Source organism: Myxine glutinosa, chromosome 5 (genome assembly GCF_964187855.1).
Source record: "Myxine glutinosa chromosome 5, kmMyxGlut1.1, whole genome shotgun sequence".
NCBI classification, from domain to species: Eukaryota; Metazoa; Chordata; class Myxini; order Myxiniformes; family Myxinidae; genus Myxine; species Myxine glutinosa.
Window position 1 is genome coordinate 44,028,813 of NC_136265.1, and position 17,742 is coordinate 44,046,554.

General features: G+C 44.3%; 1 protein-coding gene across 1 annotated transcript; it reads left to right on the forward strand.

Annotated features, from left to right (window-relative positions):
* Window positions 1-294: 294 nt before the first annotated feature.
* On the forward strand, window positions 295-1,804 carry LOC137427595 (globin-3-like). The gene is made up of 3 exons (XM_068117200.2): window positions 295-696; window positions 916-1,144; window positions 1,452-1,804. The coding sequence occupies exons 1-3, from the start codon at window positions 575-577 to the stop codon at window positions 1,551-1,553; spliced, it is 453 nt and encodes a 150-aa protein (XP_067973301.2). The 5' UTR covers window positions 295-574; the 3' UTR covers window positions 1,554-1,804.
* The last annotated feature ends 15,938 nt before the right edge of the window (window positions 1,805-17,742 follow it).

Here is a 17,742-nt window from a genome sequence, read left to right on the forward strand (position 1 = left end):
TATACATCAGTATATATATATATATACATATATATATATATATATATCAGTATATATATATATATATATATATATATATATATACAGTATATATATATATATATATATATATATACAGTATATATATATATATATATATATATATATATATATATATATATATATATATATATATATATATATATATATATACATGCACACCCATATACATATACATGTCTTGTCTGTGTGTCTGTGTATATGTAGCAGACACAATCCTGTCATGCAGGCAAATTGAGACATAAATGAGACAAGACATACATTGAGAAAGTCGAGTTTCTCAATGTATGTCTTGTCTCATTTTTGATCATCACCACTCCCTCCCTCCATTTCCCCCATCCTCGTGAAAACCTAAGCATCAAGAACAAATCACAAGGTCTGCACCCAGCTTTGCGAAACTCTTCTCGCTTGATTGCCAAACTCGATTCCATCCTCGGATATCACATAAAAGAGCTCGCGACCTGGCTCGCATCATTCTCCTTCAAGTACCGGGATTCAAGTTCCTCTCAAGTACCGAGATCCGAATTATCCAGCCATGCCAATCACTGATCAAGGACCACTGCCAACACTGAGTGACTGTGACAAGAAGGCCATCAGATCAACATGGCCTGAGATCTACAACAACTTCGAGCATAATAGCTTGAAGGTTCTCCTTGGGTAAGCTCAATTTGTCTGTTTTCGTATGTTATAGTATCTATGTTTTCTTCTTGCAGTCTTATGCTCCACTCTTGAAGTCAATAGATGTTTCACATCTCGGCTCAGATAAATTCTTCATATTTTTTTAAATTGAAATGTGAGAACAGGATATATTTTAAATGCCTAATTTTTGAAATTTCCCAAATCACCTCCTGTCCGTATCTTCTCCTTCTGATGCAGCTTCCTGAAAAATTTCCCAGATGCCCAACTGCTGTTCCCAAAATTCGCCGACGTAAAAAAGGGGGACCTGCATAACGACACCGAAGTGAAATGGCAGGCGAGCCGCATCATCAACGCAGTCAACGATGTAATCGGACACCTGGACAACGAGGTGGCGATGAAGCAATATCTGAAAGAGCTGAGCGTAAAACACAGCTCAGAGTTCCAAGTGGATCCCAAGCTGTTCAAGGTGAGCCTGCGATTTCTCCTGACGAAGGAGATGTGGTTCAGTCAATGGGAGCTATTTGGAGCTACCATATGGTATAATACGGCACTTACAGTATAACAGAGGGTATATTACAATGATACAATGGTTTACAATGTCAGCATGGGCCTATGGATACAAAGCTTTTCCTCATGGGTCATTCAGAACAATAAGAAATTGTGTGAATACAAGTGCTAGAACAGAATAATAATAATAATAATAATAATAATAATAGCACAATTGTAATAACAATAATGCACAAGTTCTCTTTTTGTCCAACATTGCCCACCAGGAATTGTCAGCCATTTTTGTTTCCACGATTGGAGGCAAGGCGGCGTACGAAAAGCTGTTCTCCATCATCTCCATTTTGTTGCGCTCGACCTATCATGAATAACGAGTCAACATCAGTGGAACCCGACGGGCCTTGCTTTGCGGCCTCATCTATGTCAGCATGCTTTCTCGACACATATTACCCACAATGCTTTGCTCCCACACTATGTTGCTATTCCATTTCAAACAAAAACCAGCCCTGATTACGAATGAATAAACCAGTTTGACCTGCCGTTTCGAAAAAATGAAATTAAACAATGAATGTTGAGTTTCCGTGAATACATTTCAGAATAAAGATGTCAAGCAATAAATGCACTTCAAGTCTGTCTTTTGTTTTGTAAATGATGTCTCGTACTAAGTGGGGAGTGAGTGGAGAAAGAGTGGTATGTGTATGTGCACACACAGGACAATGACAGCAGGCTAGTGAAAGAGGTCCAGCAGTTCAGCCTGGGCAGCACCGTCGCTTGATGACCAGAGCTTCCCAGACTTAACAAGATGGCACTGGCCCTGTCGGTCAGGCAGTGAAACAGAAGCGAGGTCCACCTAGTTAGTTTGAATGTGGGATCAAAGGAGGGAACACGGGTCAAGGTGGAGGAGATGATGCAGAGGAGGATCGGATGAAGTTTTGTACTTGTCCAATTATGACGTCATAATGGAGGCACCTATGACATCATCATAGGAGACCAGATGGAAAGGAGACAAGGCGAGGAGGTTGGTAGGAGGATACAAGCTGTTGCACGCGAATGGGGATGGAAGGAGTAATGGCATGGGAATAATAGTATCGGAAGAGATCAACAAGCAGGTCATCAGAGTGGAAAAATGGGAGGGATGGATCGTTACGGCATGGGTGGTCATACAGATGCAAATGTTGTGTGTTATGTCGGTGTATGGGCCACAAACGGGAGACTTGGGTGGAGAAGCAGGAATTTATAGGCACAATGGAGAGGCTGATGGGAATAGTTGAGCTACATGCTGCTCTGTCTTCTCGCAACCATTGAAATTGGTTTAAAATACCGTTATACTGTTTAAAATACCTTTAGTCAGTGTAGTATACTGCTTTATTGTACTAGTTGAGTGCCATGGGGTATTGCCCATATTTTTTTTCTTTACATTTGCTGAAAGTGGAAATCGGGTCGTGATAAGAAAGAAATCGTGTGAATACTATTGGCCAATCAGTGGAGTCCTTTTAGAGAGCCAATGGGTGCTGCACATAAGGAAGGCCCCAGAGAGAGAGAGAGAAAGGGAGTGAGAAAGGTAGCTCGTCTCACGACACATTTTAAGCTCGAAGCACGTTTTTCCCTTGCAGGACTTTCTCATTTTTTCACAAGTCAATCAACACGTCAATATTTCTCCACCATCACGGCCATCGAGTAAAGTGGATGTCCGGTTGACTTGGTAGAACAACCACGATGACAACAAACGAGCACTCTATTATTTTTGCATTTGACGCCATCTGAAAGCCACGGTAGCTCAACACTAAGGAATCCTTTGCACGTCACCATTAGCAGCTGGAGAGACGACGTGAAGGAGTTTTCATCAACAGGACTTCATTTGCAACACGTCATTGCCTTTTTAAAGCGAGTGAGTTTTCTTTTTGTCCTGGTTTAAACGCTATCATCATTAGTCAGCACACAGAAAGGAATCAACACCCCACGGACCTGAACCAAAGTCTAATCGGCTTGTTCTTGTCACCTACCCAACCCATTAACTAAGGTTTGGCCGAATCCGTCCATAACTTTTGGATATATCCTATTCACAAACAAACAAGAAAGAGTAATCAGAGATTGCAGACCCTTGCCAGGATGTGTTTTCAGTGGGTTTTAAGGCTTTTGTGTTAAAAACAAATATAGCGACTGAACCACGTGACCAATGACGTCATCATTTTTTTTTCTCGCACACAATTTATCCATAGATGACGCTCAAGAAATTTCATCTTGATCGGATGAAGTTTTGTACTTGTCCAATTATGACGTCATAATGAGGGCACCGATGACATAATCATTAACATATTTTATTCCCCATGGGGAGTTCTTTACAATGAGCCATGTCGCAATTTTTTCTATGCAGCACTTTCAGAGATATAGAGGTGCAAAGTTTTTTGGTTTTTCCAAGATGGCGGCCGAACCACGTGACCTTTTAAGTCATAAAAAAATTCTCCACCAATTTATCCCTGGATGACGCTCAAGAAATTTCACCTTGATCGGATGAAGTTTTGTACTGGTCGATTTATGATGTCATAATGGAGGCACCTACGACATCATCATTAAAATATTTTATTCCCCATGGGGAGTTCTTTACAATGAGCCATGTCTCAATGTTTTCTATGCAGTGCTTTTGGAGATAGAGGTGCAAAGTTTTTCGGTTTTTCCAAGATGGCGCCCATACCACGTGACCTATGACGTCATAATTATCATTTAAAAAAATCTACAGGTAGAGTTGCACCTATGGTGGAAATTTCCTGTCAATTGGACCAATGGTTGCCGAGAAAATCATATTTATTCTGTGCGGACAAACAGGCAAACAAACAAACAGACAGACAAACAAACAAACAGACAAATGGACCCAAATGCAATACCCTCTCCTCATGCGAGGGTAACAAGAAAGACGTCATGCAGAGCACGATAGTCGCGAAATCCCTTAAACCTATTTGACCCCAAAAATAAATGGTGGTTGAATTCAATGACCAAATATGCAAATCCTCTTCAAATTTCAAATAAATCAGATGAAAATTGGTGATTTTAGAAATTTGGCCTATATTGGCCTTTTGACATTTAGACCGAGAAATAATTAGTGGTTCAATTCAGTGGCATGATAAGCAAACCCTGTTCAAATTTCAAGTCCATGCATTGAAAATTGAGGATTTATGAAAATTTTACAAAGTTGTTGACTGTTGGCATGTGTTGACCTTTTGACCTCAAAATAAACCGGCTTCTTTATGATGAACTCTAATGTGTGGTGAGGTTTTGTGAAGATCGTGTGTTAAATTGTGACCTGAAGGCGATTGACATACAAACAAACAAGAAAGACGTCGTGCAGAGCACGATACTTGCGAAATCCCTAAAACAAATTTGACCTTAAAAATAATTGGCAGTTGAATTCAAAGACCAATTAATATGCAAATCCTCTTCAAATTCCAAATCGATCGGATGTAAATTGCCGATTTTAGAAATTTGGCCGATGTTGACCATTTGACCTCAAAAATAACAGTTGAATTCAGTGAGATGATATGACAGTTGCAGCTGCCTCTTCGTCCGCTGAGGCACACTCGCCTGTGAGTTTTACATTGTGAAGACCGTACCGCTTCGTGAAGCGGTCAAACCATCCCTTGCTAGCTCGGAAGGGATTGGGGCCACTCGTATCCGCATCACTACCCGCACCTGCCAGATAATCGTACATACGCTTTGCCTTTACACAAATCAAGAGGTCTCTCTGGCCTGTTTTACTCTATGACGGATAATACCCATTCACCGACTGGCTTTGGAGGCCAACTTTGAAATGTGGATTGCACAAGAAAGATCATGGTTGCTAGTGAGACCCAATAATTGGATCTCTAAGGTATCACTTTCTCTGTGAGATTCAGCATTGCCTTACTATCCTAAACTCCACAACTCAACAGTATCGCTGCACACACGATGTTATGGTCAGTTGTCCCCCAGATGTTCTCCGACCTCCACCTCCTCCTCTATATTGGGATCATTTTGTAGCTCACCTGGAACGATGTTCCAGGGAGCTTATGCGATGGCGCGTTGTCTGTCCATCAGTCCGTCCTTCAGTCCGTAAACACTTGCAACTTCTTCTCTGAAACCGCTGAAGCGATTGTGACCAAACTTGGCACAATGATCGATGATATTTGTTATGTTGTGAGTAAAGTTTGTTCACGTCATTTAAAAAAAATCGGGGTCTGAGGGCGTTTACGGGGGTGGGGGGGGGGGGGTCAAAGTGGATCCAGGTTTGACCCCCCAAAATAGATATTTGCCTTTTTCTTAGAAACTACACACACGATTTCGATGAAACTTGACCACAACTGTCACCACCCGTGATGTACCAAAGTTTGGTCACGGCATTAAAAAAAAAATCTGCCCCTTTAGCGTCTACGGCGGAGGTTGCCCCCCAAAATAGGTATTTTCTTCTTTGTTTGTTTAAAGTCTTATGATTATGTGAGCATGATTCCACATGCTGCGCTGTCTTCTAGCAACCATTGATAAAACCACCGTTTAGAGGCCATTTTTCCCCGCAAAGCGGGGGTTGGCCTTTTCGGGGACCGTGGTAGTTGTTGTTTTTTGGTCCCCTTTTTGAAGCAATGTTTTACGGCCGGATGCCCTTCCTGACGCCAACCCTTTTTGCCGCCTTTAACGACAAACAGGGAATTACCAGTGAACTGGTACTCAATTAGCCGACCTCGGAAGGATGACAGGCTGAGTCAACCCCCCTGGCATTAATTCGGCGATCGACCGAGATCCTAAAGCCGGCACCCTAGCCGCTAGCAACCATTGATATTGGATTAAAATACCTTTAGTCATGTAGTATGCTGTTTATTCTACCAGGTGAGTGCCAGGGGTATTGCCCCTATGTTCTTAAATTTAACACAGCATTCCCCCTCATATCCTGCATATCCTCATATCCTCCTCATATTCCCAGGTGGGTCGACGACAACCGTTGACTACCTGATGGTGCGTAGGCGAGATAGGGGGCACCTCCGGGACACAAAGGTGATCCCGGGGGAGGAGGCTGTTTCACAGCACCACTTGGTTGTCTGCGACATAAGGGTGAAAGTTGCGAGGAGAGCTCGGCGGGTGCAGTACCAACCGAGAATGAAGGTGTGGAGGTTGAAAGAGGTGACAGTAAGGGAGGCATTAAAAGAGAGGCTGAGTAGGGTAGAGGATGATGTGGTTGAGCTTGAACGTGGTTGGATGTCAATGAAAGCTAGTCTGTTGGGAGCCGTTGGTGAGGTATGTGGATGGACAAAAGGACCACCGAGGCACTCGGAAACATGGTGGTGGGATGATGAAGTTGGAAAGAGGATTGACGAGAAGAGGAAGAAGTTCAAGGAGTGGCAGAAGGCGAAGGGTACGGGAGCAGAAACAGCAGAGCATGAAAGTTATAAGGCAGCCAAGAAAGAGGTAGCAAAGGCGCAGGAGGCATGTAGGAAAATGTTCGGAGAACGCTTGGATTCGGAAGAGGGTCAGAGAGCAGTATTCAGGATTGCAAAGCAGATAGCGAAAGAGAGGTGTGATGTGATGGGGGTGAGTTGCTTGAAGGATGAAGTGGGACAAATCGTTGTGGACCCAGATGGAATTAAAGAAAGATGGAAAAGATATATGGAAATGCTGTTGAATACAGAGAATGAATGGGAAGGCAACATAGAGAGTAACCCAGTTTTAGGACCGGCAGAGAAGATAACTGAGAAGGAAGTTGAGGAAGCGATAAAAGCAATGAAGAGTAGAAAGGCGGGAGGGCCGACGGGAGTTGTGGGAGATATGTTCAAGGCAGCAGGAAGTTGGGGTGTGAAGAGAATGACAGAGATCTGTAATTTGGCGGTGAAAGAAGGCCGCATTCCAGTGGATTGGGAACTGAGTACCCTCGTCCTTCTATACAAGGGGAAAAGTGACCCTTTAGAGTGTGGCTCGTACCAAGCGATAAAGTTATTGGAGCATGGAATGAAGGTATTGGAAAGGGTGTTGGAGAGGAGGATAAGGAAGAAAGTGAAGATCGACGAAATGCAGTTTGGATTTATGCCAGGAAGAGGAACGACAGACGCGCTTTTTATTGTGAGGCAGTTGCAGGAGAAGTACATGGAGAAGAGGAAGAAGTTGTTTCTTGGGTTTGTTGATCTGGAGAAAGCATTCGATAGGGTTCCACGCAAAGTATTGACATGGGCAATGAGGAAGTTAGAAGTGGAGGAATGGTTTATCAGAGTAGTGATGGCAATGTAGAAAAGAGCGCGCACAGCTGTAAGGACGAAGGACGGGAACAGTGGTGAGTTTCAGGTGAAGGTGGGAGTGCATCAGGGTCGGTACTAAGTCCACTACTATTTGTAGCTGTGATGGAGGTGCTGGCTCAGAACGTAAAGGATGGTTTACTGTGGGAGTTGTTGTATGCAGATGATCTGGTGTTGATTGCGGAAAGTATGGATGGACTGAAGGAAAAGATGAACAAGTTGAAGGAATGTATGGAGACAAAAGGTCTGAAGGTGAATATCGGCAAGACGAAGGTGATGGCAAGTGGTAAAGCATGTGGTGAGGTGGAAAGAACTGGGAATTGGCCCTGTGCTGTGTGCAGGAAGGGTGTCGGAGTGAACTCCATTCAATGTACAATGTGCGCTGAGTGGGTTCATCAAAAATGTAGTGGTCTGAGCGGGTCATTAACCAGTGTGGCAGCTACATTCAAATGTAAGGTGTGCACAGAGGGAGCTGCAGATGGAGGAAATGTTGAGTTGGATCTTGGAGACGGCGTGAAGCTGGAAGGTGTGAAAACATTTTGCTACCTCGGAGACATGCTGAATGGAGAAGGTGGATCAGACTCGGCAACGGTGGCTAAAGTGAGATGTGCATGGAAGAAGTTTCGGGAACTGAGTGGCGTGCTGATGAGGAGGGGAGTGTTGTTGAAGCTGAAGGGAAAGGTGTATGCTGCATGTGTGAGAAGTGTTATGATTTATGGGAGCGAGACATGGGTAATGAACGTAGAGCAGCAACGAAGGTTGGAAAGGGTGGAAATGCGAATGGTTCGATGGATGTGCGGAGTATCGTTGAGAGAGAGGAAGACAAATGATGAATTGCGAAAAATGATGGGAATCGAGCCTGTGATTGATGCTGTGAAGAGGAACAGGTTGAGATGGTTTGGTCATGTGTTGAGGAAGGATGAAAGTGACTGGTTGAGAAGAGTGATGGAAATGAATGTTGAAGGAAGTAGAGGACGGGGAAGACCGAGAAAGACTTGGCTAAAGATGGTGGGAGAAGAAATGCGGGCAAGGGGGTTAACAAGGAGAGATGCAGAAAATAGGGCAAAATGGAGAAGATTGTCATGGGGACCGCAAGGCTAACCCCCACTCTTGCAGGGAAAATGGCCTTAAAATGCCTGTTGTTGTTGTTGTACAATGTGTGCTGAGTGGGTTCATAAAAAATGTAGTGGTTTGAAAGGGTCATTAACCAGTGTGGCAGCTACATTCAAGTGCAAGCTGTGCACAGAGGGAGCTGCAGATGGAGGAAATGTTGAGTTGGATCTTGGAGACAGCGTGAAGCTGGAAGGTGTGAAAACATTTTGCTACCTCGGAGACATGCTGAATGGAGAAGGTGGATCAGACTCGGCAACGGTGGCTAAAGTGAGATGTGCATGGAAGAAGTTTCGGGAACTGAGTGGCGTGCTGATGAGGAGGGGAGTGTTGTTGAAGCTGAAGGGAAAGGTGTATGCTGCATGTGTGAGAAGTGTTATGATTTATGGGAGCGAGACATGGGTAATGAACGTAGAGCAGCAACGAAGGTTGGAAAGGGTGGAAATGCGAATGGTTCGATGGATGTGCGGAGTATCGTTGAGAGAGAGGAAGACAAATGATGAATTGCGAAAAATGATGGGAATAGAGCCTGTGATTGATGCTGTGAAGAGGAACAGGTTGAGATGGTTTGGTCATGGGTTGAGGAAGGATGAAAGTGACTGGTTGAGAAGAGTGATGGAAATGAATGTTGAAGGAAGTAGAGGATGGGGAAGACCGAGAAAGACTTGGCTAAAGATGGTGGAAGAAGAAATGCGGGCAAGGGGGTTAACAAGGAGAGATGCAGAAAATAGGGCAAAATGGAGAAGATTGTCATGGGGACCGCAAGGCTAGCCCCCGCTCTAGCAGGGAAAATGGCCTTAAAATGCATGTTGTGTTGTGTTGTTTTCCCCCTCATATCCTGCATCGGAGTGGTGACCCATCCAGGATTGCACTCCTCAGCCAATGAAACTACCTTGGCAGCTCCCATGTGGCTCACATTATGAAATGAATGGTTTATAATTGCATATACTCCTCCTCTTGGGCTTTTCTACGAACTGACTTAAAAAGCAATTGATAAGATATGGAAAATCATCATTGGTTCTGCTCTTTCCCCATTCCTCGACCCAATCTACCTATCCCTGGCAAATTAAAATCTCCTTGCCCCAATAACTTTCAAGAGATATGAGATCCATTGCTTTGATACATACAATTGGGTACTAAACTCTAAACACTATACAGGAAATCAGAGCTGTCTCCCTTGACATATCACGTGCCTTCGATACCGTCTGGCACCCCGCTCTGCTCAGCAAATTCTCCTCCTATGGTATCCATGGAAATCTCCATGCTTGGCTGGCGGACGTCCTCTCTGGTCGTAGTCAACGTGTGGTCCTGAATAGATTTCTCTCATCTCCCCTTCCTGTTCAGGCTGGAGTTCCCCAAGGCAGTGTTCTGGGCCCTGTGCTTTTTCTGGTCTTTATCAATGATCTCTCCGACTCTCTGGAAAATCCTCTCTATCTCTTTGCTGATGACTCCACTCTCTGCCGCTCCATTCCTCTTCCCCCAGATCGGCAGTCTGCAGCCTCCTCACTCTCTGAAGACCTGGACAAAATCACAGACTGGTCAAACAAGTGGAACATGTCTTTCAATCCTGACAAATCTCACACTCTTACGATGTCTCTCCGAAAAGATCGACTGGACAACCCTCCCATCTACTTTCTCAACAATCCTCTCCAAGAAGTTCTGTCACTCAAGCTTTTGGGTCTCACTATCTGCCATGATCTTTCTTGGGAAAACCACATTTCCAAGCTGGCCTCCAAAGCCAGTTGCCGACTGGGCATCCTCCGTCGTGGGAAGTCCTTCCTAGGCACACCTGAGCTCCTCACCACATACAAGGCTTTCATCCGCAGCTCAATGGAATACTGCTCTCCACTCTGGGCCGGTGCTCCTGCCTCACACCTAGCTCGGCTTCACGCTGTTGAAACCAAAGCTTTCAGAATCATTGGAATCTCCCGTGATGAAGGTATCCCCGAGGGCCTTTCACTCACTCACCGCAGGCAGGTTGATGGTCTTTCTGTCTTCTACCGACTCCTCTCCAGCCTTGCTCCCCCAGCTCTCTCTGTGCTTTGTCCCCCAAATATTCCTACAGGTCACGCAAGATCTGCCAGCAACCCTCTGATGGTTAAACTGCCGAAATCTCGGCTCTCTGCTCACCTTCACTCTTTCATTCCTCTTTTTTCCCACCTCTGGAACAAACTCCCACACTCCCTTCAATCCCACTCCTCCCTCCAGGTCTTTAAAACAGCTGTTCACCACCATCTCTTATCTTCCACTGGTCGGCACATGGTTCGAGATGCGAGCTGTAAGAAATGCACGAGCAAGCTTGGATGGATGTTTGAGTTTGCCACTGAGGATGACCAGCGAAACAAGGAAGGTCGCGTCATACTTGAAAGAGCCCTTGGGCGTGAGAGCGAAGGCTTTGAAGAGCTTGTTCATTCAGACAGTTCTTGAGTGTGATAATTTTCCCCAATTCTTCGATTAGCCTTACCTCTCAACCCACAGATTACTCTGTTGTCCTCGACTATCATCCACCAGCCTTTTGCTTGCCCTTGTTAATCAGAATTTATGTATGCGAAATTTTGTTATTTTTCTTCCTTAATTCTATATTTTTAAGATGCTTTTTCACAATTGTTTGCTTAACATTCATCCTTAATGGTAAATATTGCTTTTATTGCTGAACAGTGTTTTTTCCTTTAACAAACTTCATTTTTCCCCTAACAATCTGTTTATTTTCAGAATCAATTTTTATTGCAGTAGAATATACACGAGGCATGACAAATGGCAAGTTAAGAATAAACATGTACACGTTAACTACATCTGAATCACTGTTGCTGCAAAAAGATATTTTATTTACCTCTCTTCTGTATCTCCTTTGAAATTGTCAGCGTTTTATTTGTTGGTTTTTTATTTTAGTGCCATTATGTTGTTTACCATGGTGTTGGTGTTGGCTTAGCGGTTAGGGTGCCGGCTTGGGATCCTAGGATCCTGGGTTCGAATCCCGATCGATCGCTGAATTAACGCCAGGGGGGTTGACTCAGCCTGTCATCCTTCCGAGGTCGGCAAATTGAGTACCAGCTTGCTGGGATGAATGATCACGGTGTGTACCCCGGTTTAGAATAGGTACACCGTATCCCTGCGCATCGTAAGAGGCGACCAAAGGTTGGCGTCAGGAAGGGCATCCGGCCATAAAAAACATTGCCTCAAACAGGGAACCATGATTGTCATGGGGCCCGCAAGGCTAAACCCCACTCTAGCGGGGAAAAATGGCCTTAAAACGATCATTCATTCATTCATTCATCCAAAACCTTGATCTTTTCTACCCCCGCTATTTCACCCCAGATCCACCTTGTTTGAAATTGCAACTTCTTTCCTGGAAGTCCTGGCAGTGTCCATATGTTTTATACCTCTCACACCACCCCTTCCCATGCCTGCCCCCCCCCCCCCCCAAAGCCCTCTCCTTCCCACAGATCTCTCGATGTCCCTGCTCTCAAATGTTGTGTTTGTGTTCCTCCCCCTCTCGCCCCATCTTGTCTACCGCTCCCCATGTTATATGTTTTATGTGTCGGTTTGTCTTTCTGTGTGATTAATGTTGGCTCTTTCACGAGCTTCGATCTTGTATACAACAAAAAAAACAAAAAAAAAACTGAGTGCAGGAGTAAAATGATTCAATTATATATCATACAAAAATAAATCATCATGAATAATAAATATGAAGCCAAAAACATTTTCTTGGGATATCCAACTCTGAGGAACATTCTGATTCTGATGTACCATGCCTTAGTTATAGAACGTCAGTGCTGCCAAAGCAGTTTCTTGGCAAGGGCTATACTGAGTGGTTTGCCATTGCTTTCCCAGCAGTATTTAGCAGAGGAATTTGTAGTTTGTTCATGGTGCTGGCGATAACTCGCATACTCTTCGTGAAGGAGACCGATGGAGCATTAACGTCCATCAACGAATGCCGGCAGATGGGATTTCAGTTTAATGGCCATACAAGTGATGAAACAACACATTGATGAATCACCCTGCTTGTGAAACACCAGGGTTGACAGTTTATACCCAAGTCAGGAGATTCAAACCCAGGCTAGACAGCTCAGAGGTGTGTGTGTGTGTGTGTGTGTGTGTGTGTGTGTGTGTGTGTGTGTGTGTGTGTGTGTGTGTGTGTGTGTGTGTGTCTATATATATATCAGAGAGTGAACTGGCACTCTATGTAGGGGTGGTGCGTAAAAAAATGTCAGTCCCACCCGCTATATGCAAAACTAAAGTTTGAGTATCTTCTCTAAAAAGTCATGTAGGCTACATCTGGGCTGTTCAGCTGAGTGTCTTGGCATGGATCACTTTTAAGTAGCCAAGACCTTGGCAAAAGCAAAAAGCCTAGATCTGTCAAATCGGGGAAATCATCTCATTCATAATAATAATAAAAAAATATTAATCATCATCAGACGGTATATTTCTGAGATGCCTCTCTCAATGCCATTGCTGTCGTAATTTTAATAGATTGAAGGGATTCCACGCAAATTATGCAAAATTGCATTGCTTTGTAAAGGAATAGGAAGCGAACAGAGGGGAAGGCGAGACTACGACTGTCAATCAGCCTGATGGAGGCGGGGCGGCTAGACACATTTGCCCGCGGGCCAATCAGACCGATATGGGTGTGGTTAATGGTGGAACATTTTCAGGAAGTCGGTGACAGCAACAACCCACACATCCATACATATATTATATATAAAGTTGTATTTTCCATCTCTCTGTCTGTCTGTCTATGAATATAATCGGCCACAATGGTGGTAACCCCATAATATTGCTTGCCAATGGAATCCTCTTGGGAAATGGAGATGCAAGAAAACATTTTCAAACCTACAGGGTAGGGAGTTCAGGGTGGGGAGGAAGACCCCAATTCTCTCTATCGTGGATCGGTTGGGTGTCTGACAAGGTATTCAGAAAGTGCCTTCAGAAAGTATTCACACCCCTTGGCTTTTTCACATTTTGTTGTTACAGCTTGAATTTTAAAAGGATTTAATTGAGATTTTTTTCACTGATCTACCACATAATACCACAAAATGGATTTTTAAAAAATTTCTACAACATAATTAACGAGAATGGCACTCAGTAGAAAGCATTCCTCCGCCTGGTTGGCCATATCACTCAATGGTGAAGAATCACTTCAAAAATTCTACTAGCTGGATCCAGATCAGGCTCTTCACCAAAATTGAATCGATTCTTCCTTGTCACACACACAACCTGTCCAACAAGTTTCGTCCAAGTCCGTCTATAACTTTTTGAGATATCCTGCTATGTATTGTTTTTGCCCTGATCTCCCAATGGTGCAAAATCACTTTAAAATTATAGTAGCCGGATCCGAATCCGGATCTTCACCAAAATCTAATCATTTCGTCGTTGTCACATACGCTACATCTCTGACAAATTTCGTCCGAATCCGTCCACAACTTTTTGAGATATTTTGTTCACAAACAAACGGACAAACGGACTGACAAACAGACAGGGGTGAAAACATAACCTCCATCCCCTTTGGTGGCAGAGGTAAACATGAAATACAGATATCTAATTTACATCAGTGTTCAACCCCCTCAGTCAACAGTTCGTAGAAGCGCCTTTGGCAGCGATTACAGCTTCGAGTCTTCTTGGGTATGTCTGCATCAGCGTTGCACATCTGGATTTGGGGAGTTTCTCCCATTCTTCCTTGCAGATTTGCTCAAGCTCTGTCAAGTTTGATGGGGAGCGTCAGTGAACAGCAATCTTCTTCCATGTATTCTCAATGGTATTCAAGTCTGGGCTTTGGCTGGGCCATTCAAGGACTTTCACCTTCTTGTTCTGAAGCCATTCCAGTGTTGCTTTGGCTGTATGCTTGGGGTCATTGTGCTGTTGGAATGTAAATCTTCACCACAGTCTAAGGTCTTTTGCACTTTGAAGCAGGTTCTCCTCAAGGAATTGCCTGTATTTGGCTCCATTCATTGCTCCCTTTATCCTTTCAACTCTCAGTCCCTACCGCTAAAAACCATCCCCATAGCATAATGCTGCCACCATCAAGCTTCACGATAGTGATGATGCTGGACGGGGGGTGAGCTGTGCTCAGTTTCTGCCAGACATAGTGCTTTGCATTCAGGTCGACGAGTTCAATTTTCATCTCATCAGACCACATAATATTTTGCCTCATGCTTTCAGAGTTTTTCACATGCCTTTTTGCAAACTCCAAGCATGTTGGCATGTGCCTTTTTCTCAGGAGTGGCTTCCATCTGGCCACACTCCCATAAAGCCGAGATTTGTGAACTGTGAAGACTGTTGTCCTTCCAGCAGGTTCTCCCTTCTCAGTCAAGGAACTCTGTAGTTCTGTCAGAGTGGTCATTGGGTTCTTGGTCACCTTCCTGACCAAAATCCTTCTTGCCCGATTCCTCAGTTTGGTCGGACAGTCAGCTCTAGGCGTAGTTCCAGATTCTTTCCATTTCCTCATGATGGAGCTCACTGTGCTCTTGGGAACTCTCAACACTGTAGTAATTGGTTTATACCCGTCCCCAGATCGATGCCTCCTCCCAATTCTATCTCGGAGTTCTACGGACAGTTCCTTGGACTTCATGGTAGAGGTTATGCTCTGACATGCACCGTCAACTGTGGGACCTCATATAGAAAGGTGTGTTTCTTTCTAAATCATGTCCAATCAATTGAATTGGCTAAAAGTGGACTCCATTCAAGTTGTAGGACATCTAAAGGACAGACAAACGAAATTGGATGCACCTGAGTTCAATTTGACGTGTCATTGCAAAGGGGTTGAATACTTATTGACTCAGGCCATTTCAGCTTTTCATTTTAAATTATTTTGTAAGAATTTCTAAAAAGAAACAAACAAACAAAAAAAACTCCCTTAGACATAATGGGGTATTATGTGTGGATCAGTGCAAAAAAAAATCTCAATCTAATCCATTTTTAATTCAGGCTGGAATACAACAAAATGTGAAAAAGCCAAGGGTGGGAATACTTTCTGAAGGTACTGTAAATGTATATTGTATAGCACCACTCGGTGTTGTACAAATCAAATGAAATCTTCCTATAGCTCTCTTTATCTGAACTCTAAATTCCTTCTGCACAAGGTGCCCGTACCTCTGCTCGTATTTCTGTAAAGTAGGTACAATTTAGAATGTTGGATCGTCTATAACGTATATACAGGGCCATTACAATGTGAGCACGTCTATAAAGTTTGCGCACCAAAATTTGTAAATCAGTAGTAAAACATCTATATAATTTTTTTTAAGTAAAGAAACGAGTAATAAAAACACTTTAAACTAGAACGGCACTCGGTAGAGCGCATGCCGCCGCCCGGCTGAACAGTTTAAGTTTTGTATCCCACTGAAAGGCCAGATCTGGATTTGGACCTTAACCAAAATCTAATCGCTTGTTCTTGTCACTTTTTTTTTTCTTTTTTTTTTGTATACTGAATCGAGGCTCGTGAAAGAGCTAACATTTACTTCACAAACAAATCAACCAGACAAACAAAATATATAAAAAGAGGGAGCGGAAAACAAGATGGGGAGAGAAGGGGAAGCACACAAACACAACATTTGAGAGCAGGGAGATGTGTGGAAGGGAGAGGGCTTGGGGGGAGGACGCGTGGGAAGGGGGGGGGGGGGGAGGGAGAAGTAGAAAACACAAGGACACCAAGGACTTCCAGGACAGAAGTTGGTATTTCAAAAAAGTGGAATTGGGGTGAAATTAGCGGGGGTAGAAAAGATCAAGGTTTTGGATGGGGGAAGATAAGAGATGGTGGTGAACAGCTGTTTTAAACACCTGGAGGGTGGAGTGGGATTGAAGAGAGTGAGGGAGTTTGTTCCAGAGGCGAGAGAAAAGAGGAATGAAGGAGTGAAGGTGAGCAGAAAGTCTTGATTTTGGCAGTTTGACCATAAGAGGGTTGCAGGCAGATCTTGTGCGACCTGTAGGAATATTTGCGGGACAGAGCCCAGAGAGAGCTGGGGGGGGCAAGGCCAGATAGGAGTCGGTAGAAGATGGAAAGACCACCAACCTGCCTGCGGTGAGTGAGTGAGAGGCCCTTGGAGTTAGCTTCATCGCGGGAGATTCCAATGATTCTGAATGCTTTGGTTTCAACAGCGTGAAGACGAGCTAGGTGTGAGGCAGGAGCACCAGCCCAGAGGGGAGAGCAGTATTCCATTGAGCTGCAGATGAAAGCCTTGTATGTGGTGAGGAGCTCAGGTGTGCCAAGGAAGGACTTCGCACGACGGAGGATGCCCAGTCGGCGACTGGCTTTGGAGGCCAGATTTGAAATGTGGTTTTCCCAGGAAAGATCATGGCAGATAGTGAGACCCAAAAGCTTGAGTGACAGAACTTCTTGGAGAGGATTATTCAGAAAGTGGATGGGAGGGTTGTCCAGTCGGTCTTTACGGAGAGACATCGTAAGAGTGTGAGATTTGTCAGGATTGAAAGACATGTTCCACTTGTTTGCCCAGTCTGTGATTTTGTCCAGGTCTGCAGAGAGTGAGGAGGCTGCAGACTGCCGATCTGAGGGATGAAGAATGGAGCGACAGAGAGTAGAGTCATCAGCAAAGAGATACAGAGGATTTTCAAGAGAGTCAGAGAGATCATTGATGAAGACCAGAAAAAGCACAGGGCCCAGAACACTGCCTTGTGGAACTCCAGCCTGAACAGGAAGAGGAGATGAGAGAAACCCATTCAGGGCCACACGTTGACTACGACTAGAGAAGAAGTCCGCCAGCCATGCGTGGACATTTCCATGGATACCAAGAGGAGAGTTTGGTGAGCAGAGCGGGTTGCCAGACCGTATCGAAGGCACGTGATATGTCAAGGGAGACTGCTCTAATTTCCTGTTTGGCATTGAGGACCTCCATCCATTGTTGAGAAAGCAGGAGCAGCATGTCCAGAGTAGAGTGTCCAGGTCTGAAACCAAATTGATGATCAGAGATCAAGCCATTGGAGAAGAGGAAAGATTTCATATCTGAAGCAATGATGGATTCCATGACTTTGCTGATAATTGGGAGAAGGCTGATTGGTCTGTAGTTGCTGGGATCTGTTTTTACACCTTTTTTGTGCAAAGCGGTGATGTTGACAGATTTCCAAGCAGATGGAAGATGACCTTGAGCAAAAGAGAGGGTGAAGAGAACAGAGAGAGGGAGTGAAAGAGCGGAAGAACAGGATTTTAGGACCCGTGGGCTGATGCCGTCAGGTCCAGTTGCAGAATCCGAGTCGAGGG

Bases quoted from the DNA above. Each gene is read 5' to 3' on its own strand.
- LOC137427595 (XM_068117200.2), top strand. From the start codon at position 575: ATGCCAATCACTGATCAAGGACCACTGCCAACACTGAGTGACTGTGAC. The intron at 697-915 runs GTAAGCTCAATT...CTTCTGATGCAG, and splicing joins AGCTTGAAGGTTCTCCTTGG to CTTCCTGAAAAATTTCCCAG. The intron at 1,145-1,451 runs GTGAGCCTGCGA...ATTGCCCACCAG, and splicing joins TGGATCCCAAGCTGTTCAAG to GAATTGTCAGCCATTTTTGT.